The sequence below is a fragment of the Mustelus asterias genome, chromosome 6 (genome assembly GCF_964213995.1).
Source record: "Mustelus asterias chromosome 6, sMusAst1.hap1.1, whole genome shotgun sequence".
Taxonomy (NCBI): Eukaryota; Metazoa; Chordata; class Chondrichthyes; order Carcharhiniformes; family Triakidae; genus Mustelus; species Mustelus asterias.
Window position 1 is genome coordinate 116985065 of NC_135806.1, and position 25692 is coordinate 117010756.

At 44.7% G+C, this 25692-nt stretch overlaps 1 protein-coding gene across 14 annotated transcripts in view; it reads right to left on the reverse strand.

The window, feature by feature from the left end:
* LOC144495111 (microtubule-associated serine/threonine-protein kinase 4-like) overlaps positions 1-25692 on the reverse strand; it is a 462554-nt gene that overhangs the window by 346736 nt on the left and 90126 nt on the right. Inside the window, exon 1 of one of the 14 annotated variants that reach the window (XM_078215019.1) lies at positions 23734-23770. The exons of the other annotated variants lie outside the window; for them this stretch is intronic. Coding sequence (XP_078071145.1) covers positions 23734-23769 — 36 coding nt within the window. The 5' untranslated portion in view covers position 23770. Of the gene's footprint in view, positions 1-23733; positions 23771-25692 lie in introns of those variants that run through there. 14 annotated transcript variants of the gene reach the window in all.

The following is a 25692-nucleotide window of genomic DNA, read 5'->3' on the forward strand; positions in this document are numbered from 1 at the left end:
TTTTTTTTAAAAAACGCGAATGGATCTTATTTCTGCATTGTTTGTTTTTATTTGGTTTCCACAGGTCATTTATTTTTAAATCTGCTGTAAAAATATTTTTTTAAAACCCCACCACAGGTTCCCAGCGGCAGGGCAGTGCACAGAACGGGAAACCCCATTGACAGCCAATGGCGGGCTGCCTCCACCACTGCAAAACATGCCAAGGAGTGCGGAAAATCCTATCCATAGGGGACAATTTTGCCGTGATCACCGCCAGTGTAAAGGGTGACGCAAGCCCAAAATCTCACAAGGGTCAAGAAACAAGATTATTGCCGGCGAGATCTCTTTTCCCAATTTTCCCGGCCTCTCGCTGGTGATGTGGTGAGGTTCCCATCCCCATTTAAAAGCAGTTTGATGAATTTAGATTAAAGGACCTACACTCCAAATGATTTGCACGCTACACCCCTCCATTCATAGCATCAATTAAATCACAGCACTAACGGAGACTATTCAGCCCATCATGTCTGTGCCCACTCTCTACAAGAGCAATTCACCCAGTGCTGCTTCCCCATCTTTACCCCATAACATAGCAAGTCTTCTCTTCAGCTACCAGTCCAGTTTCTTTTTGAATGGTCCTCCAGCACACTCTTGGGTAGTGCATTCCAGATCCTAACCACTCGCTGTGCAGAATTGGTTTCTCTCATGTTGCCTCCTTTATCAGTCACCTCATCCTAATGTCCTCTAATTTTCTTTGTTCTTAGCTAAACACCATTCTCTTCAGTCCTCCAATTTACCTTCAAGTCCCAAAACATAACAATCTTGTAAACTTTGCACTTGTAACAACATGCATATAAATGTTTACACCAAGTTTCCACTGTAGACGGTGACATTAGAATTGTTGCAAGATCAGGATTTTGTGGGTAGGAAATACCTGCCGTACCGTACTATATTTAAGTTGCCTGAATTGAATTAAAATGATGTTAAAAGCTTGTTCCGGAGAGCCACTTAATACCTGGAGCCTGCAGCTAAATTATGACAGTCGACATTGAAAATTGAAATGGGACAAGTTGACACAGGATTATACAATGGTCAGTGGGGAATTTGGATGAAATATCGTTCAGCCTCGCTGGAAGGCTGACGTTGTAAATTAACTCCCAGCACTCTGGATGGACCACACCCTGAGTTTTGTGTTGGGTTCTGATAACCGGGACACAAACGAGACTTTCAATTCAGCTAAGTGTCATGAGATCGACCTCTAGTGTCAAACATTTGAAGTATGTTCAAAACACAAGTAAAATACGGGCTTTTACATCCTGAAAAGAAGCGAGTGAGAGAGGTAATCTTCAGATTAACTGGTCGCCCATCTCACTGCTATTTTTGGAATATTGCTCGGTGAAAAATGGGACCGGCTTTTTGCAGTCAATTCACTTCAAGCACGTCATGAAGTTCAATAAGCAATTTGGCATGTTTGAGGTTCAGAATGCGGCATTATGCAGATTGATGAAAAATGGCGAGATAGGATCATCTCTACTTAGCATGGGGATCAGCTTTCCCATGGTAAATGCAGATAAAGAAAGCCATTAGTACAATCTTTATTCAAAATCCAGAAAGCTCCTGCAATCTCATGAAACATCCCGCCGTTTCTTCAATAATTCCAGGAGTTCTGCTTTCGCCACTCCATTTATTCCATCTGTTATTTGAAGTAATTTTCTACATCTACTTTTTATAATCTTATACGCTCCAAGACTACCTCTCAATCACTTCAAACATGAAAGAGCCCATATTTCATTCCTGCTTCATTGTGCGTCAAATGTTTGACACCAGAGGTCAGTCTCATGACTCTTACTCGAACTGAAAGTCTCATTTGTGGCTAAACTGTCAGAACTCAACACAAAACTTAAGGTGTGGTCTATCCAAAACATTGGAAGCTAATTTACAACTTTAGCCTTTCAGTAAGTCTTGAATATATTTCATCAGAATTCACCACCCCCCCCCCCCCCCCCTTTCCCCCTGACCATTGTATAATCTTGTCTCAACATTTCCCAATTGATTTTTCAAGGTTAATTGTCATAATTTATCTATAGAGCTCCAGGTACTAAGCCCCTCTGGAGAAAAATTTTAACATCACTCTCTTAATTCAATTGATGCAAATTATGAATACAGCATTAACGCTGGACGAACAGCGCTGCCCACAAAGCCTTAATCTGGCAACAATTCTAATGTCAAAATTTACAATGGAAACTGATGTAAACATTTGTAATTGGATATATGTAAGTAAATATTATTTATCATTGGAATGTATGATGTAAACAGTGGCCAGTCACTAAGTTTGTGTAGGCTTTCAACACTAGATGGTGATGTAGCACCGGTCTTTCCATCACTGAGCTCCTTACTCAAATAGCTTTACACAGATCTCATTCTAGAATCCCCACAGTACAGGAGGCCACTCGGCCCATCAAGTCTGCACCGACTCAGCATCTTACCCAGCCTGATCCCCGCAATACTAATCCCCCTAACCTACACAATTTGGGACACTAAGGGGCAATTTAACAAGGCCAATCCACCTAACCTGCACATCTTTGAACTGTGGGAGGAAACCTACACAGACACGAGGAGAATGTGCAAATTCCACATGCACACAGATCCCAAGGCCAGAATTGAACCTGGGTCCCTGGTGCTGTGAGGCAGCAGCAATAAACATTGTGCCATCCTAGCTACAACATTAGCTTCCAAAATGTACCGTTAAGTTCCTGTATTTTTTGACATTTCTTGTTACAGTTTCTGGTACTGCCTGGCTCACTGATGTACATTTTGGCAATTTCCCCCACCATGGTTATGTGATTTCTACACCTTTTGTGCTCTGGGCTGGTGATCCTCTAGGTCAGTGCACCCAAAGCTATTTTCCAATACAGCCCCATTTGAACACTTGAAAATTTATGCAACCAGATATCACAAAAATCAAAACAGTAATAATGCAACATAGCAGCACTCAATATATAATTAAAGTTCTTGTATTATTGAGCATCATCATATAATTTTTTTTTTTAAAGTCGGTGTTTTTGAAATGCCTTGCAAAAATATTATTTTATGTACTCACTAGTATATGTGGGGTTGTGGGGACAGGGATTGGGCGGGATTGTTGTCAGTGCAGACTTGATGGGCCAAATGGGTTCCTTCTGCACTGGAGGGTTTCTATGATTATTTCACTAGAGTCATTCCTGCTCCTGGACCTTAGCCAGGAAGAACCCAGGCGGAGTGTCTCAAAATTGTTGATCTCGAGCCCAGGTAGTGCCACCACACCACGGCGAGGCTCAGACAGGCTGCAGCTCAACAGCAGCTGGCTTCGCGACTCAGTGAAGCAGCCATGGGTAGGAGCCACATGATTCAAAGAGGTTTGTCGAGAGATAAGCAGGACAAGAGCCGGGTTGAATGCTGCCTGGGCCCCGGTACCAGTACTGGTGCAGTCTTGGAGGGAGAGCTCGCAACCCCACTTGGGGCCATGATCCACAGTTTGGGAACTGCTATCGTAGGCTTCATTTGTTCTGCAGCCACCAATTTTAAGCCTCTCTGCACTGAACATACTCAACTCACTCATAATATTTCCTTTTCAGAGACAAAGAGGCTTCAACCCCAACATTGGGAACATGCATCTCCCTGCTGCAATTCAGAAAAAACACTTCTTCGTGCCCGACAGCTAATTTTCTTTTAATAATAAAATGCTTAGGCCAGTCTTGCTCAACCGTTGTGGCCCACAGCCCATTTTGGTCTGTCCTTTTTTTAAAAAAATTCATTTGTGGGACATGGGTGTCGCTGGCTGGTCAGCATTCGTTGCCCATCCATAGTTGCCCTTGAACTGAGTGCCTCGCTAGGCTATCTCAGAGGACAGCTGAGAGTCAACCTTACTTCTGTTGTGGGCAAAGTTTCGGAAAGGATTATAAGAGATAGGATTTATAATCATCTAGAAAGGAATAATTTGATTGGGGATAATCAACACGGTTTTGTGAAGGGTAGGTCGTGCCTCACAAACCTTATTGAGTTCTTTGAGAAGGTGACCAAAGAGGTGGATGAGGGTAAAGCAGTTGATATGGTGTATATGGATTTCGGTAAAGCGTTTGATAAGGTTCCCCATGGTAAGCTATTGCAGAAAATACGGACACATGGGATTGAGGGTGATTTAGCAGTTTGGATCTGGAATTGGTTAGCTGTAAGAAGACAGAGGGTGATGGTTGATGGGAAATGTTCATCCTGGTTACTAGTGGTGTACTGCAAGGATCTGTTTTGGGGCCACTGCTGTTTGTCATTTTTATAAATGACCTGGATGAAGGCGTAGAAGGATGGGTTAGTAAATTTGCGGATGACACTAAAGTCGGTGGAGTTGTGGACAGTGCGGAAGGTTGTTGCAGGTCACAGAGGGACATAGACAAGCTGCAGTGCTGGGCTGAGAGGTGGCAAATGGAGTTCAATGCGGAAAAGTGTGAGGTGATTCACTTTGGAAGGAGTAACAGGAATACAGAGTACTGGGCTAATGGTAAGATACTTGGTAGTGTGGATGAACAGAGAGATCTCGGTGTCCATGTGCATAAATCCCTGAAAGTTGGCACCCAGGTTGATAGGGTTGTTAAGAAGGCGTACGGTGTGTTAGCTTTTATTGGTAGAGGGATTGAGTTTCGGAGCCAGGAGGTCATGTTGCAGCTGTACAAAACTCTGGTGCGGCCGCACTTGGAGTATTGCGTACAGTTCTGGTCACCGCATTATAGTAAGGATGTGGAAGTGTTGGAAAGGGTGCAGAGGAGATTTACTAGGATGTTGCGTGGTATGGTGGGAAGGTCTTATGAGGAAAGGCTGAGGGACTTGAGGTTGTTTTCGTTAGAGAGAAGGTTAGAGGTGACTTAATAGAGGCATACAAGATGATCAGAGGATTAGATAGGGTGGACAGTGAGAGCCTTTTTCCTCAGATGGTGATAGCTAGCACGAGGGGACACAGCTTTAAATTGAGGGGTGATAGATATAGGACAGATGTCAGAGGTAGGTTCTTCACTCAGAGAGTAGCAAGGGCGTGGAATGCCCTGCCTGCAACAGTAGTGGACTCGCCAACATTAAGGGCATTTAAATGGTCATTGGATAAACATATGGATGATATTGGAATAGTGTAGGTTAGATGGGCTTTAGATTGGTTTCACTGGTCGGCGCAACATCGAGGGCCGAAGGGCCTGTGCTGCGCTGTAATGTTCTATATTGCTGTGGCTCTGATGTCATATGTAGGCCAGACCGAGTAAGGATGGCAGATTTCCTTCCCTAAAGGATATTAGTGAACCAGATGGGTTTTTTCTGACAATCGACAATGGTTTCATGGTCATCAGTAGATTCTTAATTCCAGATATTTTGTTTTGAATTCAAATTTCACCATTTGCCGTGGTGGGATTCGAACCCGGTCCCCAGAACATGAGCCGAGTTTCTGGATTAAGAGCCTAGCAATAACACCATTAGGCCATCACCTCCCCAAGACCCTTTACATGAGTTTAAATTTTTGCTTCTCCCTTTAGCTCAATAAACTTCATTTTTTTCTTACAAAGCTAACTGTCAAGTAATGACAGCCAACGAGCATCGAATCCTACAGTGCTGAAGGAGGCCAATCGGCCCATCAAATCTGCAGTGACCACAATCCCACCCAGGCCCTATCCCCATAACACCATGCATTTATCCTAGCTAGGCCCCCTGACACTAAGGGGCAATTTAGCATGGCCAATCCACCTAACCCACACATTTTTGGACGGTGGGAGGAAACTAGAGCACCCGGAGGAAACCCACGCAGACACAGGGAGAATGTGCAAACTCCACACAGAGAGTGACCCAAGCCAGGAATCGAACCCGGGTTCCTGGAGCTGTGAGGCAGCTAACCACTGTGCCACCATGCCACCCATGACTGGCGGTGATTTAACCTGAGGATCACCATACCTCAGGCAAGGGGCAAAGGTGAGAAGGCAGGCCCTTCATGAATAACCTCAGCCGGTATGGGAATTGAACCTTTGTTGTTGGCGTTGCTCTGTATCACTAAACCAGCTGTCCAGCCAACCGAGCTAAACCAACCCCCAGATCAGTGAAAGGAATCAATTTTACTTTTGAGGGCACCATGTGCTATTTTTAATTTTTCTTCATTCATTCTCACAACGCACACCCATCCCTAGGGTGCCGTGAGACAGTAGTCATGGAGCACTGCCTCCTGTTTTGATAACTGACATAAGAACATAAGAAATAGGAGCAGGAGTAGGCCATCTAGCCCCTCGAGCCTGCCCCGCCATTCAATAAGATCATGGCTGATCTGACGTGGATCAGTACCACTTACCCGCCTGATCCCCATAACCCTTAATTCCCTTACCGATCAGGAATCCATCCATCCGCGCTTTAAACATATTCAGCGAGGTAGCCTCCACCACCTCAGTGGGCAGAGAATTCCAGAGATTCACCACCCTCTGGGAGAAGAAGTTCCTCCTCAACTCTGTCTTAAACCGACCCCCCTTTATTTTGAGGCTGTGTCCTCTAGTTTTAACTTCCTTACTAAGTGGAAAGAATCTCTCCGCCTCCACCCTATCCAGCCCCCGCATTATCTTATAAGTCTCCATAAGATCCCCCCTCATCCTTCTAAACTCCAACGAGTACAAACCCAATCTCCTCAGCCTCTCCTCATAATCCAAACCCCTCATCTCCGCTATCAACCTGGTGAACCTTCTCTGCACTCCCTCCAATGCCAATATATCCTTCCTCATATAAGGGGACCAATACTGCACACAGTATTCCAGCTGCGGCCTCACCAATGCCCTGTACAGGTGCATCAAGACATCCCTGCTTTTATATTCTATCCCCCTCGCAATATAGGCCAACATCCCATTTGCCTTCTTGATCACCTGTTGTACCTGCAGACTGGGCTGACCTGTGAACTGGTTTTCAAAACTGGTCTTCGAAGAGTCAAACACGCCAAGTGTTTATTTCACTCATGGGTTGGTGGTGTTCCTGGCAAAGCCAACATTTATTGGGGTGATGGTTAGCTGTCTGCTCGAACTCTGCAGTCCATGTGGTGTAGGTAGAAACACAGAGCTGTTTAATAGGGAGCATGGGACTGGAAAACAGGCCAGATTAGTACAGCAGGTTTCCTTTCCACAAAGACATTAGTGAACCTGCTGGGCTATTATCACAGTCGACTTTCCTATACCAACTCATTTCCAGATTTTAATATAATTCAGGAATTCAAATTTTCACGACAGGAATTGAATTCGTGTTCTCTGGAATATTAGTGCAGGTGTTTGGATTACTAATTCAGCAAGCTAACCACAGTCCTGCCCTCTCCCATCAATTCATGAATTTGCAGACAAGCCTGTTATATAAAAATTATTTTTTATTTCACCAACACATTTACTCAAACCCATTAAATGAAAAAGCCAACTCCACTGTCATCAATTACCCAACACTAACTTATTTAATAAAATCTATAGGAATAGGACCAGCCGTATAATCAAATAAATTTGCAAACCCAGTTCATTACGTAGCCAAAGCCATTACCATCAAATTAGCACTACTTTTATTTAGCTTGCATCTTTCATTAGATCTTTTGGGCTTCCCATCTGCATTGCAATGGAAGAAATATTAATAAGTGATGATGCTTTTCACTTGCAGAACTTACTGCAGTCAAGATTAATAAAGGAAGGAATATTACATTCGTAACAGGTGGTCAATTTTACAGGTCAAACAGATCTGCTCACTTTTCCTCGCCTCCACATACTCCCTGGATTACATTCCAGCAAAAAGGTTCAAATGGCAGTCTAGGCTGGAGCTCCAACTTGGCTTATCTGGCTGATACTCCTGCAGTATCAATGTAGTAATTTTCAAATCAGCTAATCAATTATAAAAAGAAATCCAGGGTCACACCAGTGACTGATGATGCAAGATCATTTTTTGACAGCAAAAGATATGACAACTGTTTTGCAAAATATATTCCACAGAACCACATCCTTAACAATGACATTTCTCCACTGTTATTTTATTAAAGATCTACCTTCTGCAGTTGCAGTTTTATTTAATAAAAAGAACTGTTAGAATGAAGAATGAGGCAAATTTAAATTTAAAATGGGTCATAACAGCCATTAGAAAGCAACTGCAAAATCCATCATATGCAAACACGAATAAAATGGTTTGGTCTAATAACCACTTGAGAAAAATGTTTGTACGGCAACAACACCTGAAAAGTAAAATGGTAAAATATCCACAGTTAACGTGGCAGACAATTCTTTTGTAACAGTAATTTAGTTCTGATTATTAATGATCTGATACGAAGGAGCGAGTAAAAAAAAATAGAAAATACCCAGCCAACTTCATCAATTCATGGTGCCTTCAAAAGGGACCTTCCAATTTAATTTAGAAACAGCGCAGGTTTCAGATCAGGGCCCACTCACTCTATCTGCTGTGTATATTAATCATGCAAAGGCAGCCTGCCCACCCAGCAAAGTGACATGTGTGCCGTCCTTCTCAGAGCATTCTAATTCTTTTAAAGAGCAAATAACAGAAAAGCCTTATTGTGCGCATTATTCCTTCAACAGCCTTAGGGATCCAAGGCAGCTGCTTGTTCATACAAACCAACATGATCCATCTATTGAGATTCTCTGCTGGTTTACTCGGTAACAAAATATAACAAATAAGTAATAATACAGAGATACAATATATTCCCACAGGTTATTCTTTCAAAGCGCCAAAGCTTATTAAAAGATTCACATTTCATATTGCCGCAGACGTTCCTGACTAGAATGCATTGTGTGATAGCCTGCAAACACTGACAGGGTTGCATTCATTAACTGCAGCTCCGCTCCTTACAGAATGCAATATCGCATATTACACACGAAAGCTCAAGACCTCAGAGGTTCTCAGTTAAATCCATCAAGGTTTTTCCTCCTCCAATCAACAGAATACCAATCAACTTTTAATTTCTAGCCACAGCTGATACTCACAAGTAAATAGGTGTTGTTTTAATCTCCCAGACAAAGGTAATAAACACAATGGAACTGAATTAAAGATGCTTCGATATGATTGCTATTGTTTCAAATAGAGGACTCAAGGTAGGTTATCCTCCAGGCATCTGCAGCAACCAAGATAATTAGTAATTAACTAAAATTATTGTATTTATCGTAACTAACTTATGATTGGCAATTCGAGTCAAAGACAGAGTACATCTAAATTTATTTTAAAATTGAAAGATTTGAATACATTGTCATGCTCTAGACATAGACCGGTAACTTTTATTTTCCCAAAAGGAACCACAAATCCCAGTGATTTACTAGAAGGATGAAGTCACAATATTCCATGGTTTAAAATGGAAGACTTCTTATTGCACAAGAGTCAAACAAAGCAAATACTAATTTTTTTTTCCGGTAACAAGCTAACATTAATTGTTTTGCCAGAAAGCAAGATCTGCATGGTTTCCAGCATGGCAATTCCATTTGTGATCACCCTGCCTACATTGTGTTCACTGGAATTCTGCTCATTCATCGAGCAACGGTTTGGACACTCTCAAAACCGTAAAAGAGGATCTGCTACCAGAAACATCCAAACAATCCACCACTGTATAATGTGCTGTTAAAAATGTTAAAGAGAGAGACTTGCATTTTTATAGTGTTTTTCACATCTTAAAGCACTTTACAGCAAAGCACTTTTGAGGTGCAGTTACTGTTGGAATGTAGGAAATGCTGGGTGCAATTTGACTGTAGCAAGATCCCACAAACTACAATGTGATGATGGCTAGATTATCGATTTTCATGATGCTGTTTGAGGGGAAAGAATATTGGTCAGGATACCATATGAATATACAAACAAAGACGTGAGTTAGAAGCAGTAATGGGCCATCCAGCCCTTGAGCCTGCTTTGCCATTCAATAAATCATGGCTGAACTGATAGTGGCCTCAATTCCGCCTACCTTTGACTCCCTGGTTAGTCAAGAATTAATTTAGCTCAATCTTAAAAATATCCATTCACCCTGTACCCACCGCTCTCCACGTTCCAAAGATTCACACCCTCTGAGAAAACACGTTCTTCTCACCTCTGTCTTAAGTAGCAGACTCCTTACTTTTTAAATGGTGTCCCCTAGTTCTAGTCTCTCCCACAAGGGAAAACATCCTTTCAGTATCCACCCTGTTAAGTCCGCCAGGATCAGGGATAACTCCCCCTGCTCTATTGCGAAATATTACCATGGAATTGTTTACATCCACCTGAGAGCTTGATGAGGACCACTTGTTTAAAATCTCATCAGAAGGTCAGCACCCTCAACACTCCCTCGGTACTGCACCAGAGGGCAGCCTCTATCTGTGGGCAAAAGTCCTGGAACGAACTTGGACCTGGGACCTTATGACTCAGAGGTGAGGGGGCTACCAACTAAGCCGCAGCGGACACACAATGGCGAATCAATCTCCTCGCAAATAATTCCATCCATACCGTAGCAGACTGATCACTCTAACATTTACACAGCACTTTCACCATAGAAAACCATCTCATTGCAGAAAGGAAGAAATAAAATGCGCAGTAAGAGTTTGAGAGATGAATGAAAGCTTTCTCGGGAGATGGGTTTCAAAATGTTTGTAATAGAGAAAGGAGAAACAAGAATGTGGGGCAAGAGTTCCAAAGAGTAAGACTTTAGTCATCAAAGATAGATGAGGTCAACATCAGAAGACTATAGATTGGAATGGGTACAAAGCTGGAGAGGATTGGAGAGTTATGGGCAGAAAGATCTATAGCTGAGGATTTTAAATTCGATTTGATTGGGGTGGGGAGCCTACAAGGACCATGGGTGAGCAGGCAGCAACATTTCAGATGACTTGACTTTACAAAGAATGTCATTGTTACAGGGACAGGGCCTGGATTCGGTGCAGACTCGATGGGCCAAATGGCCTCCTTCTGCACTGTAGGGATTCTATGACAAATCAAATTTCAAGTTCTTCAAGGAATGGGTAAGTGATCTGGGAGCAATGAGGCGAAAGGTTGAGGTGAGACGTGAAAGCAGAATAGGGCACTGAGCTCTGTTCTTAGTCAAACAGAAAGCAGAGGTGGCACGGAATCTGGCTCAACCAACTGGGGGAAATGGAAGAAATGGAACCTGACACAGTCTGACAGTGAGTGTCCCAGTCTGCATGCTCTTCATTCCTTACTTACCTCAATGTGTAAAAATCAAGGGTCATCACACTGTCTCCCACTGCAAGTCATTCTTCTCTATGACAACTGATCTTATTACCCCTCAGTGACTAAGTACTGAATGCAGCTAAGTGAAGCACAATTACTTCCTGCTGATAAAGCACTATCTTTCCTGTAGGCTCCCTCATCAACATTGACAATTCATCCGACATGGTCACCAGCGAACATCTTGGGCGGAATTCCCCCAACTGTGACTGTGGTGGGGGTAGGGGACGGGGAGTGTTTCCAGCTGCGGAGGCCAGGAGGAAACCACGCCATATCTTTCAGTCCTGACCTCATTAATTATGTATCCGGGGGTTTAGCACCGTATTCTGTGGTGAGGCGAAATGGATTGTGCATGTCCTGCCCATATCTGGGTGCCACATTTAATCAAACCTAGCACTGCACTGACACCAAGTGAAGAGGTTAACTCTTCAAACGATACTAAATAACTAGAAAACCATGACTACTCTTCTTTTACTTCAGCTGAATCGCAAAAAGTATCATAATCTTCCTACTAAGCAAGGATACCTTCCAACATTAGGCCAATTAGCTTCCAGACCTTTGGCTCTGAGTGCGCCGTTTTGGCACTAAATTGGTGTCAGTGGTGCACAATTTTGCTGTGAGTGGTGCTGGCAGCTATTTTGGTGAGCGCACGCAAAGGGTTATCCAGTGGAAGACAATACACAGATCATTACATAGACCAGTGTGCAAAGCTGCTATTCTGAAGCTCTCAACCTCAGAGCTGAACCCATTCAGCAGTAGAAAAGATACACCCCACTAGCATTATTTAGAGGAATCATTAACTACTTTCAGTTTGGTTGCTGATTAATTTCTACTGGCCGCTGCCGTGATGATTGAAGTGATTGCTGGTTTCTAGGGTTCTTTAATGTTGCTAAAGCCGACAGGGATTGGTTTGGCATTTGCTGTAGGGATTTGGTCCTGACATCAAGACTTCTGTACAAACCATTTGCTCCCAGATCTGGGTACGGTAGTGTTGTCTGTTAGTGCACGACAGGGAGAAGAAGCTGAGATGACATGTAAAGAATATAAAGCAGTGAGGAAGCGTGAGGTTACACATTTCAAATCATAAGAAAAAAGCAAAATATTTTTAAAATGACATTAGACTTCTAAATAACAATATTCCGAGATGCTTTTGTGTACTCGCACAAGGAATACAAAGTTAACGTGCAAGCACAACAAGCAATTAGGAAGGCAAATTGCAAGGTCATTATACAAGTGATGGGAATACAAGATAAGGAAGTCTTGCTACAGTTGCATAGGTCTTTGATGAACTACTATCCTTGTGGGACTGTGGACAGTTTTGGTCTCCATATCTATGGAAGTATATATTTACCATGGAGGCAGAGCAGCTACGTTTTACTAGATTGGTTCCTGGGATGAGACAGTTCTCAGATGATGAGAAGATGAGTAAATTCGGCCTGCACTCTCTGGAGTTTAGAGGCGGCTCATTGGAATGTACAAGGTTCTGAATGGGGTAGTCGCTGGAGGTTGTTTCCTCTGGCTCGGAATATAGAACACCAGGGAACAGTCTCAGGATAAGGGCTGATCATTTTGCACAGAGATGAGGAGAGTTGTGAATCCTTGGAATTTTCTCCCATCATGCACAGTCAAGGCTGAGATAAACAGATTTTTGGTCTCTCGGGTAATCAAGGACAACGGGAAGCGGGCAGGGAGAATAACCAATGATTATATTAGATGGCTATTCCTTCTCTCCATCTCCTCCAACCAGGCAGCCAGTGCAACATCAGAGAACCTCGGAGCATATCCTCTCCCCTATTACTCCATTAATTCATTCTATTTCCTGTTCATATTCTCTTGCACAAACAGTTGCAGCACCTGTTCCAGCCAGAATAATACTTCCTCTTTAAGAGGTGTGGGGCTGGTTTCAAGTAGTGCAGGCTGCCTTTAAGTGGTGCTTCCCTCGCATGAACGTGAGCCTGCCCTGCTGAGGTGGACAACCCTCTCGAGAGTTCTGGTTGCACAAGCAATAACGTAAATGAGCAGGCAGCATGAAGTTGGCATGATGCCTGCAATGGGAACAATGGGCATGAATGAGATCACACATCATGACTGTCAGTGTGCAGTTTGCATGATCTCCTCATGTCTGCATGCGTTTCCTCCCACAGTCCAAAGATGTGCAGGTTACGTGGATTAGAATCATAGAATCCCTATAGTGCAGAAAGAGGCCATTCGGCCCATCGAACCTGCACCAACAACAATCCCACCCAGGCCCTGTCCCTGTAACCCACATATTTACCCTATTAATCTCCCAGACGCTATGGGAGAATTTAGCATGGCCAATGCACCTAACCAGCCGGTCTTTCAGAATGTGGGAGGGTACCGGAGCACCCGGAGGAAACCCACATAAGAACATAAGAAATAGGAGCAGGAGTAGGCCATCTAGCCCCTCGAGCCTGCCCCGCCATTCAATAAGATCATGGCTGATCTGACGTGGATCAGTACCACTTACCCGCCTGATCCCCATAACCCTTAATTCCCTTACCGATCAGGAATCCATCCATCCGCGCTTTAAACATATTCAGCGAGGTAGCCTCCACCACCTCAGTGGGCAGAGAATTCCAGAGATTCACCACCCTCTGGGAGAAGAAGTTCCTCCTCAACTCTGTCTTAAACCGACCCCCCTTTATTTTGAGGCTGTGTCCTCTAGTTTTAACTTCCTTACTAAGTGGAAAGAATCTCTCCGCCTCCACCCTATCCAGCCCCCGCATTATCTTATAAGTCTCCATAAGATCCCCCCTCATCCTTCTAAACTCCAACGAGTACAAACCCAATCTCCTCAGCCTCTCCTCATAATCCAAACCCCTCATCTCCGCTATCAACCTGGTGAACCTTCTCTGCACTCCCTCCAATGCCATTATATCCTTCCTCATATAAGGGGACCAATACTGCACACAGTATTCCAGCTGCGGCCTCACCAATGCCCTGTACAGGTGCATCAAGACATCCCTGCTTTTATATTCTATCCCCCTCGCAATATAGGCCAACATCCCATTTGCCTTCTTGATCACCTGTTGTACCTGCAGACTGGGCTTTTGCGTCTCATGCACAAGGACCGCCAGGTCCCTTTGCACGGTAGCATGTTTTAATTTGTTTCCATTGAGATAATAATCCCATTTGTTATTATTTCCTCCAAAGTGTATAACCTCACATTTATCAACGTTATACTCCATTTGCCATATCCTCGCCCACTCACTCAGCCTGTCCAAATCTCTCTGCAGATCTTCTCCGTCCTCCACACGATTCACTTTTCCACTTATCTTTGTGTCGTCTGCAAACTTCGTTACCCTACACTCCGTCCCCTCCTCCACATCATCTATATAAATGGTAAATAGTTGCGGCCCGAGTACCGATCCCTGCGGCACGCCACTAGTTACCTTCCTCCAACCGGAAAAACACCCATTTATTCCGACTCTTTGCTTCCTGTCGGATAGCCAATCCCCAATCCACTTTAACACACTACCCCCAACTCCGTGTGCCCTAATCTTCTTCAGCAGCCTTTTATGGGGCACCTTATCAAACGCCTTTTGGAAATCCAAAAACACCGCATCCACCGGTTCTCCTCCATCAACTGCCCGAGTCACATCTTCATAAAAATCCAACATGTTCGTCAAGCACGACTTTCCCCTCATGACACATAGACACAGGGAGAACGTGCAAACTCCACACAGACATGGATTGGCCATGATAAATGCACGGAGTTATGGGGATTGGGGGTGCTGGGTAAAATGCTCCTTCGGAGAGTTGGTGCAGACTCAATGGGCTAAATGGCCTCCTTCTGCACTGGAAGGAGTCTATGGAATCTACTGTAATTCCCCACAAGTGTTTTTGGGACCTGTCCAATTTAGCCCCCTGGAACTTTGACTCCTTTTAATGCAAAACATTTTTTTTTGCAAATTCTATTAAACGTCTTTTTTCCATCTCTTGCACAGAACCATAAAATGTTCAGACTCACATGACTCAATCTTTCCCCTCCTGACACACAAACACACACCCATCAACATCGCAGAATCAACAGCATTTCGCTTTTCAAGGAGATTATTTTCTCTCCTTTTCCTAAAGGAAAAGAAAACCTCCTGTCTAATGCGGGAATTCAGTCCCATACCAATGTTGTTAACTCTTATCCCTCGATTGGTCTAGAAAAATCAATCAGCTGTATTAAGACACTACTGCAGTAATTCAAGAGGTGGCACACCACCTTCTCACAGCAATAACAATGATCAATAAATGCCAACCTCACCGGCAAGCATAGCAGCGGAGGGTTTTCTTTAAGTGATAATTCTTACTTCATTCATAACAGAAATTATGGATAAGGCAGAATGCTCGGCTTCCACCAGTTTAACTATAGAATTACCAAGTGGTAAGTACATGTCAAGGACAGCTGTCTCTCATCAACATAGTGAAGTCTGTAAGCCAGCAGTGTAGAGATCAGAGGCACAAGCTCACTTTGGTTGGCACGGTGGCACAGTGGTTAGCACTGCTGCCTCACAGCGCCAGGGACGTGGGTTCAATTCCGGCCTCGGGTGATTTTCTCTGTGGAGTTTGCACATTCTCCCCATGTCTGTGTGGGTTCCCTCCGGCTGCTCCAGTTTCCCCTCTCAGTCCAAAGATGTACAGGTTAGTGAATTGGCCTTGCCAAACTACCCTTTGTGTTCAAAAATGTATAGGTTAGGACGATTTGCGGAGTGAGTGCGTGGGGTGCAGGGATAAGGCGGGAATGGGCCTGGGTAAGATGCCCTGTCGGCGAGTCGGTGCAGACTCGGTGGGTCCAATGGCCTCCTTCTGCACTGTAGGGATTCTATGATTTGATGACCACTGGGCATGCAGCAGAGTCTCGTCCTTAACTAATCAGCCTTCTCCAGCACCACAAACTTGCAACCTTGACTCGTCTGACTTTAATTTCCATCACTCCCTTCCTCCTGAGGGCTGCCCCTAAATCCCACTTCTTTGACCATCTCTCCAATATTGGGAGCCTTGATCTAATAGAATGGCAGAACAGAATGCTGGGGGCAGAATGGTCGACTCTGCTTTGCCTGTTCCTTCTTTGGGTCATTCGTTTTTCCATACAGTTTATTAAAGCACCTTAAAACATTTTTCTGCCTGGGCATTAGGCAATTTAAGGTATAGAACATAGAACAGTACAGCACAGAACAGGCCCTTCGGCCCATGATGTTGTGCCGAGCTTTATCTGAAACCAAGATCAAGCTATCCCACTCCCTATCATCCTGGTGTGCTCCATGTGCCTATCCAATAACCGATTAAATGTTCCTAAAGTGTCTGACTCCACTATCACTGCAGGCAGTCCATTCCACACCCCAACCACTCTCTGCGTGAAGAACCTACCTCTGATATCCTTCCTATATCTCCCACCATGAACCCTATAGTTATGCCCCCTTGTAATAGCTCCATCCACCCGAGGAAATAGTCTTTGAACGTTCACTCTATCTATCCCCTTCATCATTTTATAAACCTCTATTAAGTCTCCTCTCAGCCTCCTCCGCTCCAGAGAGAACAGCCCAAGCTCCCTCAACCTTTCCTCATAAGACCTACCCTCCAAACCAGGCAGCATCCTGGTAAATCTCCTCTGCACTCTTTCCAGCGCTTCCACGTCCTTCTTATAGTGAGGTGGCCAGAACTGCACACAAAATTCCAAATGTGGTCTCACCAAGGTCCTGTACAGTTGCAGCATAACCCCACGGCTCTTAAACTCCAACCCACTGTTAATAAAAGCTAACACACTATAGGCCTTCTTCACAGCTCTATCCACTTGAGTGGCAACCTTTAGAGATCTGTGGATATGGACCCCAAGATCTCTCTGTTCCTCCACAGTCTTCAGAACCCTACCTTTGACCCTGTAATCCACATTTAAATTAGTCCTACCAAAATGAATCACCTCACATTTATCAGGGTTAAACTCCATTTGCCATTTTTCAGCCCAGCTTTGCATCCTATCGATGTCTCTCTGCAGTCTACAACAGCCCTCCACCTCATCCACTACTCCACCAATCTTGGTGTCATCAGCAAATTTACTGATCCACCCTTGAGCCCCCTCCTCTAAGTCATTAATAAAAATCACAAAGAGCAGAGGACCAAGCACTGATCCCTGTGGCACTCCGCTAGCAACCTGCCTCCAGTCCGAAAATTTTCCATCCACCACCACCCTCTGTCTTCGATCAGATAGCCAGTTACCTATCCAATCGGCCAACTTTCCCTCTATCTCACACCTCCTTACTTTCATCATAAACCGACCATGCGGGACCTTATCAAACGCCTTACTAAAATCCATGTGTATGACATCAACTGCCCTACCTTCATCAACACACTTAGTTACCTCCTCAAAAAATTCAATCAAATTTGAGAGGCACGACTTGCCCTTCACGAATCCGTGCTGACTATCCCGGATTAATCCGCATCTTTCTATATGGTCGTAAATCCCATCGCCAAGGACCTTTTCCATCAATTTACCAACCACCGAAGTAAGACTAACCGGTCTATAATTACCAGGGTCATTTCTATTCCCTTTCTTAAACATAGGAACAACATTCGCCACTCTCCAGTCCTCTGGCACCATCCCCGTGGACAGTGAGGACCCAAAGATCAAAGCCAAAGGCTCTGCAATCTCATCCCTTGCCTCCCAAAGAATCCTAGGATACATTTCATCAGGCCCAGGGGACTTATCGACCTTCAGTTTATTCAAAACCGCCAGGCATCCTCCCTCCGAACATCTATTTCCTCCAGCCTATTAGCCTGTAACACCTTCTCTTCCTCAAAAACATGGCCCCTCTCCTTGGTGAACACTGAAGAAAAGTATTCATTCATCACCTCGCCTATCTCTACTGATTCCATACACAAGTTCCCACTACTGTCCTTGACCGGTCCTAACCTCACCCTGGTCATTCTTTTATTTCTCACATCAGAGTAAAAAGCCTTGGGGTTTTCCTTGGTCCGACCCGCCAAGGACTTCTCATGTCCCCTCCTAGCTCTCCTAAGCCCCTTTTTCAGCTCATTCCTTGCTAACTTGTAACCCTCAATCGAGCCATCTGAACCTGGTTTCCTCATCCCTACATAAGTTTCCCTCTTCCTTTTCACAAGACATTCCACCTCTTTCGTGAACCATGGTTCCCTCACTCGGCCATTTCCTCCCTGCCTGTCAGGGACATACCTATCAAGGACACCCAGTATTTGTTCCTTGAAAAAGTTCCACATTTCATTAGTGCCTTTCCCTGACAGTTTCTGTTCCCATCTTATGCCCCCTAATTCTTGCCTAATTGCATCATAATTACCTCTCCCCCAATTGTAAACCTTGTCCTGCCGTACGGCCCTATCCCTCTCCATTGCAATAACAAAAGACACTGAATTGTGGTCACCATCTCCAAAGTGCTCTCCCACAACCAAATCTAACACTTGGCCCGGTTCATTTCCCAGTACCAAATCCAATGTGGCCTCACCTTTTGTCGGCCTATCCACATATTGTATCAGGAAACCCTCCTGCACACACTGCACAAAAACTGCCCCATCCAAACTATTTGACCTACAAAGGTTCCAATCAATATTTGGAAAGTTAAAGTCCCCCATGACAACTACCCTGTGACCCCCACACATATCCATAATCTGCTTAGCAATTTCTTCCTCCACATCTCTATTACTATTTGGGGGCCTATAGTAAACTCCTAACAATGTGACCGCTCCTTTCCTATTTCTAACTTCAGCCCATATTACCTCAGTGTGCAGATCCCCCTCGAAGTGCCTTTCCGCAGCCGTTAAACTATCCTTGATTAACAATGCCACTCCTCCACCTCTTTTACCAGCTTCCCTACACTTACGGAAACATCTATACCCCGGAACGTCCAACAACCATTCCTGTCCTTGTTCTACCCACGTCTCCGTAATGGCCACAACATTGTAGTCCCAAGTACCAATCCACGCCCCAAGTTCATCTACCTTGTTCCGGATGCTCCTTGCATTGAAGTAGACACACTTCAACCCACCTTCCTGTCTACCGGTACCCACCCTTGACCTTGATACCTTCCCCAATACCTCACCACCCTCAACACTGACTTCTGGACTACAACTCCTTTTCCCACTCCCCTGACAAATTAGTTTAAACCCCCCTGAAGAGCCGTATCAAATTTCCCTCCCAGGATATTGGTGCCCCTCTGGTTCAGGTGCACCCCGTCCTGTTTGTACAGGTCCCACCTTCCCCAGAATGTGTTCCAATTATCCACGTATCTGAAACCCTCCCTCCTACACCATCCCTGCAACCACATGTTTAACTGCACTCTCTCCCTGTTCCTCAACTCGCTATCACGTGGCACCGGTAACGTACCAGAGATGACCACATGTTTTGTCTTGGCTCTCAGCTTCCAGTCCAGCTCCCGAAACTCCTGTTTTAAATCCCCGTCCCTTCTCTTACCTATGTCGTTGGTACCAATGTGTACCACGACTTGTGACTGTTTCCCCTCCCCCTTAAGAATCCGGAAGACACGGTCCGAAACGTCACGGACCCTGGCATCCCGGTAGGCAACATACCATCCTCGAGTCTCTTTTGCTGCCACAGGACCTCCTATCTATCCCTCTAACTAACAAGTCCCCAATAACTATTGCCCTCCCACTCTCCCCCTTACCCTCCCGAGCCACAGAGACGGACACAGTGCTGGAGATCCTCTCACTGCGGCTCACCACTGGTATGTCATCCCCCTCAACCGTATCCAAAGTGGAATACTTGTTGCTAAGGGGAACAACTACAGGGGATCCCTGCACTGACTGCTTCCTCCCAGCCCCTCTCACCGTCACCCATCTGTTTTTATTCCTCGGAGTAACTGTATCCCTATCCCTATAATTGTTGATTTAGTGCAAATCGGCAGCATTTCAATTTAGCGTTTAAAAGTTCCATATAAACTTGTCTCCGGTTATGTTAAGGGCATTGACGTATGCACTGGAGTACAAGTGAGCTCTGGCATTCAACTATTCCTATCAACAAGTCTAACTGGACAATCCATATTCAAACAAGCAGCTACGCAAATTGATACGACTAAACATGGAATGGAGGCTCTCTTTTATGACAAGTTGTTTATGAAGGATCTAATAAACACAAAAAAATGGGACATTCTTCGTCCTAAAACAGCAAATACACTCCTTGCAAATTCCTGTTGTATAGCTGCACACATTCATAAGCACGAGTCCAATTTTCACGAATTTGTCAACTTGCCATTAATTTTTATGAATTCTGTCCATTTGCCATTAAGAATGGGTTCCCAAGGAGAAAACATCCTTTTTTCCACATTTGTCACCACTTTTACTGATTTTTAAAAAAATATTTGTTCATGGGATGTGGGCGTTGCTGGCTGCTCGTCCTGGAGGGCATATTGCTGTGGGTCCAGAGTCACATGTAGGCCAGGCCGGGTAAGAACAACAGATTTCCTTCCCTAAAGGACATTAATGAAGCAGATGGGTTTTTACGACAATGGTTTCATGATCGGTAGACTTTAATTCCAGATTTTTACTGAATTCCAATTTCATCAACTGCCATGGTAGGATTCGAACTCCGTTCCCCAGAGGATTATTCTGGGTTTCTGGATTAGTAGCCCAGTGACAATACCGTTATGCCACTGCCTCCCCCTTCCTTTTTTCTACCCGCTAACATCGATACATAACAAGAGACAATCGTCGAGTCATAGAATCCCTACAGTGCAGAAGGAGGCCATTCGGCCCATCAAGTCTGCACCGACCACAATTCCACCCAGGCCCCATTCACATAACCCACATATTTACCCTGCTAATCCTGCTGACACTAGGATATAGAATCCCTACAGTGCAGAAAAAATGTGTAACATATTATCTATTTGTTTGTGTCACAAGTAGGCTACATTAACACTGCAATGAAGTTAGTGAAAATCCCCTAGTCGCCACACTCCGGCGCCTGTTCGGGTACACTGAGGGAGAATTTAGCATGGCCAATGCACCTAACCAGCACGACTTTCACTGTGGGAGGAAACCGGAGCACCCGAGGCAAACCACGCAGACATGGGGAGAATGTGCAGACTCCGCACGGGCAGTGAGCCAAACCAGGAATCGAACCCGGGTCCCTGGCGCTGTGAGGCAACAGTGCTAACCAGTATGCCACTGTGGCTCTGGGTCAACACCCCTTCCCACGTCCAGATACCAGCTTTCATGAGAGCCCCACAACTGAATTACGAAGAAAAAACATTCAACAAAGTTTTTTTTCTCAAGTTTATTTATTAGTCACAAGTGAGGCTTAGATTAACACTGCAATGAAGTTACTGTGAAATTCCCCTAGTCGCCACACTCTGGCGCCTGTTCGGGTCAATGCACCTAACCAGCATATCTTTCAGAATGTGGGAGGAAACAGGAGCACCCGGAGGAAACCCACGCAGACACAGGGGGAACATGCAAATTCCACACAGACGGTGACCCAAGGCCGGGAATTGAACCCGGCTCCCTGGCGCTGTGAGGCAGCAGCGCTAACCACTGTGCCACCGTACAGCAAAGAGAACAGTAGAAAAGAATAAAGTAGTTTAAAAGTGACAGACTCGAACAGGATCCAGTGATGGATATGGAAAATGGAAATTTAGAAATGGAGAAAAAACAAAAACAAACAAGAATGAGAAAGCAGGCAAAATAAGAAACGCTGCTTAGTGTTTGAAAATCAAGCAAATTCTTTGCACTTTTTCATTTGCACAGTGGATAGGTAGAAGTTTTTAAATCACCATTCACATCAATAATGAAAGGCCTTTAGAATTCTTCCTGACACTGCTCTGCCTTTCCTCCTCCCTCTTCTTCAAAACTCCTTGAAACTCACCAGTTTGACCAGGCTTCTAATCACTCCTCTTATTATTCCCTTTTTGTTTCAATATCAATTTTTCTCCAATTAAACTGGAGGGCGTGCCTCACGACATTAATCTACAAAAACACAAGCTGTTCATTTTATTTTGGCTCACTCCTTCGTGATACCTTATCCCCTCCTCCAGCCAGGGCAGTCAACAACTGATGTTCTCCCGCTGTTTCTGTTTATCCTGCACAAACCAGCCTCTGCAAACAGTCAATCTTCTTTCGGGTGTGGATTCGAGAGTCATGGGCTCCGCTTTAAGCCTCCACTGAAAACCTGCCTTAGGTTGGGGTCACACTGGATGTAGAGTTACAGATCTAACTAGTTTGCTACAATCTCATTGCTCATTTGATTGCAGTCCTGACAGGAGATACTCCGCTGATCAAGAGGATGCATATTGCTTTGGCATTGATGTACTCAAGCCAGGTAGTTGTTTGAGGGAGAAAGGAACAGAAGGATATGACGATAGGGTAAGATGAGATGAGACCTGGGTTCGATTCCCGGCTTGGGTCACTGTCTGTGTGGAGTTTGCACATTCTCCTCGTGTCTGCGTGGGTTTCCTCCGGGTGCTCCGGTTTCCTCCCACAGTCCAAAGATGTGCGGGTTAGGTCGATTGGCCATGCTAAAAATTGTCCTGAGTGTCCTGAGATGCGCAGGTTAGAGGGATTAGCGGGTATATATGTAGGGATATGGGGGTAGGGCCTGGGTGGGATTGTGGTCGGTGCAGACTCGATGGGCCGAATGGCCTCTTTCTGTACTGTAGGGTTTCTATGATTCTATGACCCAGATTCAATTCCGGCCTCAGGTCACTATCTGTGCGAAGTTTGCACTTTCTCCTCGTGTCTGCTTGGGTTTCCTCCGGGATGCTCCGGTTTCCTCCCACACTCCAAAGATGTGCGGGTTAGGTTGATTGGCCATGCTAAATTGACCCTAGTGTCAGGGGAATTAACAGAGTAAATGAGGGCCTGGGTGGGATTGTGGTTGGTACAGACTTGATGGGCCGAATGGCCTTCTTCCGTACTGTAGGGATTCTAAAGCTGCTCCTTCAGATGATGTCACAAGTACTAGGGAAACACAGATTTAAGGCTTTGGACTACAGTGGGGGGCTGGGGAATTGAAGAGGAGATGTTTTACTCTGAGTGATAATGACATGGAACTTACGAGATGGTAAAAGCAGAGGCAATGAATGACTTGCAAGGGAAATGAAATGAGCACCGAAGGGAAATAAACCTGTTGGGTTTTGGGATCAGAATGGGGGAATGGAACCGACGGGATTGCTCCAGAGAGCGGACATGGGCTTGACGGGCCAAGTGGTCTCCTGCCATGTAGCAAGGACTGTATGATTTCCTCAACTGAGAAACCTAGGTGAGGGGGAACCGAAGTTCCACATGGTGCAAGATGCCATTAGTGTTGAAAACAACTGGCTATGAAAAGCTTTGAGATCAATACAGCAAGGTTGCAGAAAAGTACAGGAAGAGGTATTTTTAGCTCTGGGACTCGCGGAGGAGAATTTAACACTGTAACCACTGGACAAAATAGTCAAATGACAATCCTGGTTTAATCTTCTGTTCAATCATGCCCCCCCCCCCCCCCCCCCACCTTTTTCCATCTCACCCCCCCCACCCTAAGTTGATAGACACAGCTTGTTCCTAAAAGATACATACAGCTGCCCCTTTTTCTGTCTTGCTGCTATCACACATGACAGTGGTAGTCTTTCTCCTGCATCACCAGATAAATTACTGCAGCCAATTTCTGTGCCTTCAGGCATACAGAATTCCCTCTCCTCCTGAAAGATAATTTAAAAACAAAATCAAAAGGCAAGCACAGCGTACATGAAACAAATCATCTATCTGGAGTTCTTAAGGATTCCATTCACTTCAGCACTCTGTTGATGCAGTGAATACATAAAAGATCCAATAAGACACCACTGGGCCCCATCATCCCCAAATGAAAGCTGAAGCTATAAATTTGGAATTCATTAAAACTAATCTACACTGCAATTGACAGCTAAATCAGAGGTTAGTTTGCTTTAAAATATACCATCTAAAGCCGTAAAACCAGCCTCAGTGTAAATAAATACCTACATTTCAACCGGTTTCTTTAAACGATGAAAACTCACATTTTGTTCCCACTTCTATTCAAGACAAAATTATGCTAAAAGCATATGGCAGCTATACAAAACACAAAGTACATGTTCAACTCCACAAACATAATCCTCTTATTGGTCAGAAAGCCTCATCAGATAGCATCAAGTACTTTGCAAAACAGCATCAATAAGTAATCAGTGCAGTAATTGAAATTAAAAGTGTTTTCAATTATAAGAGAAAGTTCTTTTGTTTTAATGCTGGAGTCTTAGCTTAACTGATAAATAACAAAGATACCTTTCCTCACCTTTTCATATCATGTCTTCCTTTGCATTTACCAATAGGATTTATACCTCCAATTTGCCACAAGGCAAAAATCCTACTTGGAAATTTAACTGAACTTTAAGAAGGGCTTGTGCTGTGACCAACATTTAGTTTCAATTATTTATTAGTGTCACGAGTAGGCCTACATTAACACTGCAATGAAGTTACTATGGAAATCCCCCAGTCGCCACACTCCAGCACCTGTTCAGGTACACGGAGGGAGAATTTAGCATGGCCAATGCACCTAACCAGCACATCTTTCAGACTGTGGGAGGAAACCGAAGCACCCGGAGGAAACCCACGCAGACACGGGGAGAACGTGTAGACTTCACACAGACAGTGACCCAAGCCGGGAATTGAACCCAGGTCCCTGGCGCTGTGAGGCAGCAGTGCTAACTACTGTGCCAACATGCCGCTCCGACATGCCGACAAGAATCCCAATTTTAAAGGTACATAAGAATCCCTATAGTGCAGGAGGCCGCCACTTGACCCATTGAGTCTGCACCAACTCTCCGACAAGGTATCTTACACAGGTTCTATCCTCATAACCCCACATATTTACCCCACTAATTTCCCTAACTAGTATTATATTGTTAGCTGGAACATAGTGTGCAGTTTTGGTCACTACACCATCAGAAGGACATGGATGCTTTGGGGAGGGTGCAAAGAAGGTTCACCAGAATGTTGCCTGGTCTGGAGGGTCTTAGGTCTGAGGAGAGATTGGATAAATTCGGATTGCTTTCACTGGAAAGTCGGAGGCAGAGGGGCGATCTGATAGAGGTCTACAAAATTATGAGAGGCATAGATATTCAGAGGCTTTTTCCCAGGGTGGAAGGATCGACTACAAGAGGGCACAGGTTTAAGGTGAGAGGTGGTAAGTTTAGGGGAGACATGCGGGGAAAGGTTTTCATAGAGAAGGTGGTGGGTGCCTGGAACACACTGCCAGTGGAGGTGGTGGAAGCAGGCATGTCAGCAACGTTCAAGGTGCATCTTGATAGGCACATGAACAGGAGGTGAACAGAGAGATAGAAACCACGAATTGGAGCAGGCTTGGTGGGCCGAAGGGCCTGTTCCTGTGCTATATTGTTTTATTTTCCAACCTATACATCTTGGGACATTAAGGGGTAATTTAGCATGGCCAATCCACCTAACCTGCACATTTTTGGAGTGTGGGAGGAAACCGCAGAACCCGGAGGAAACCCATGCAGACACGGG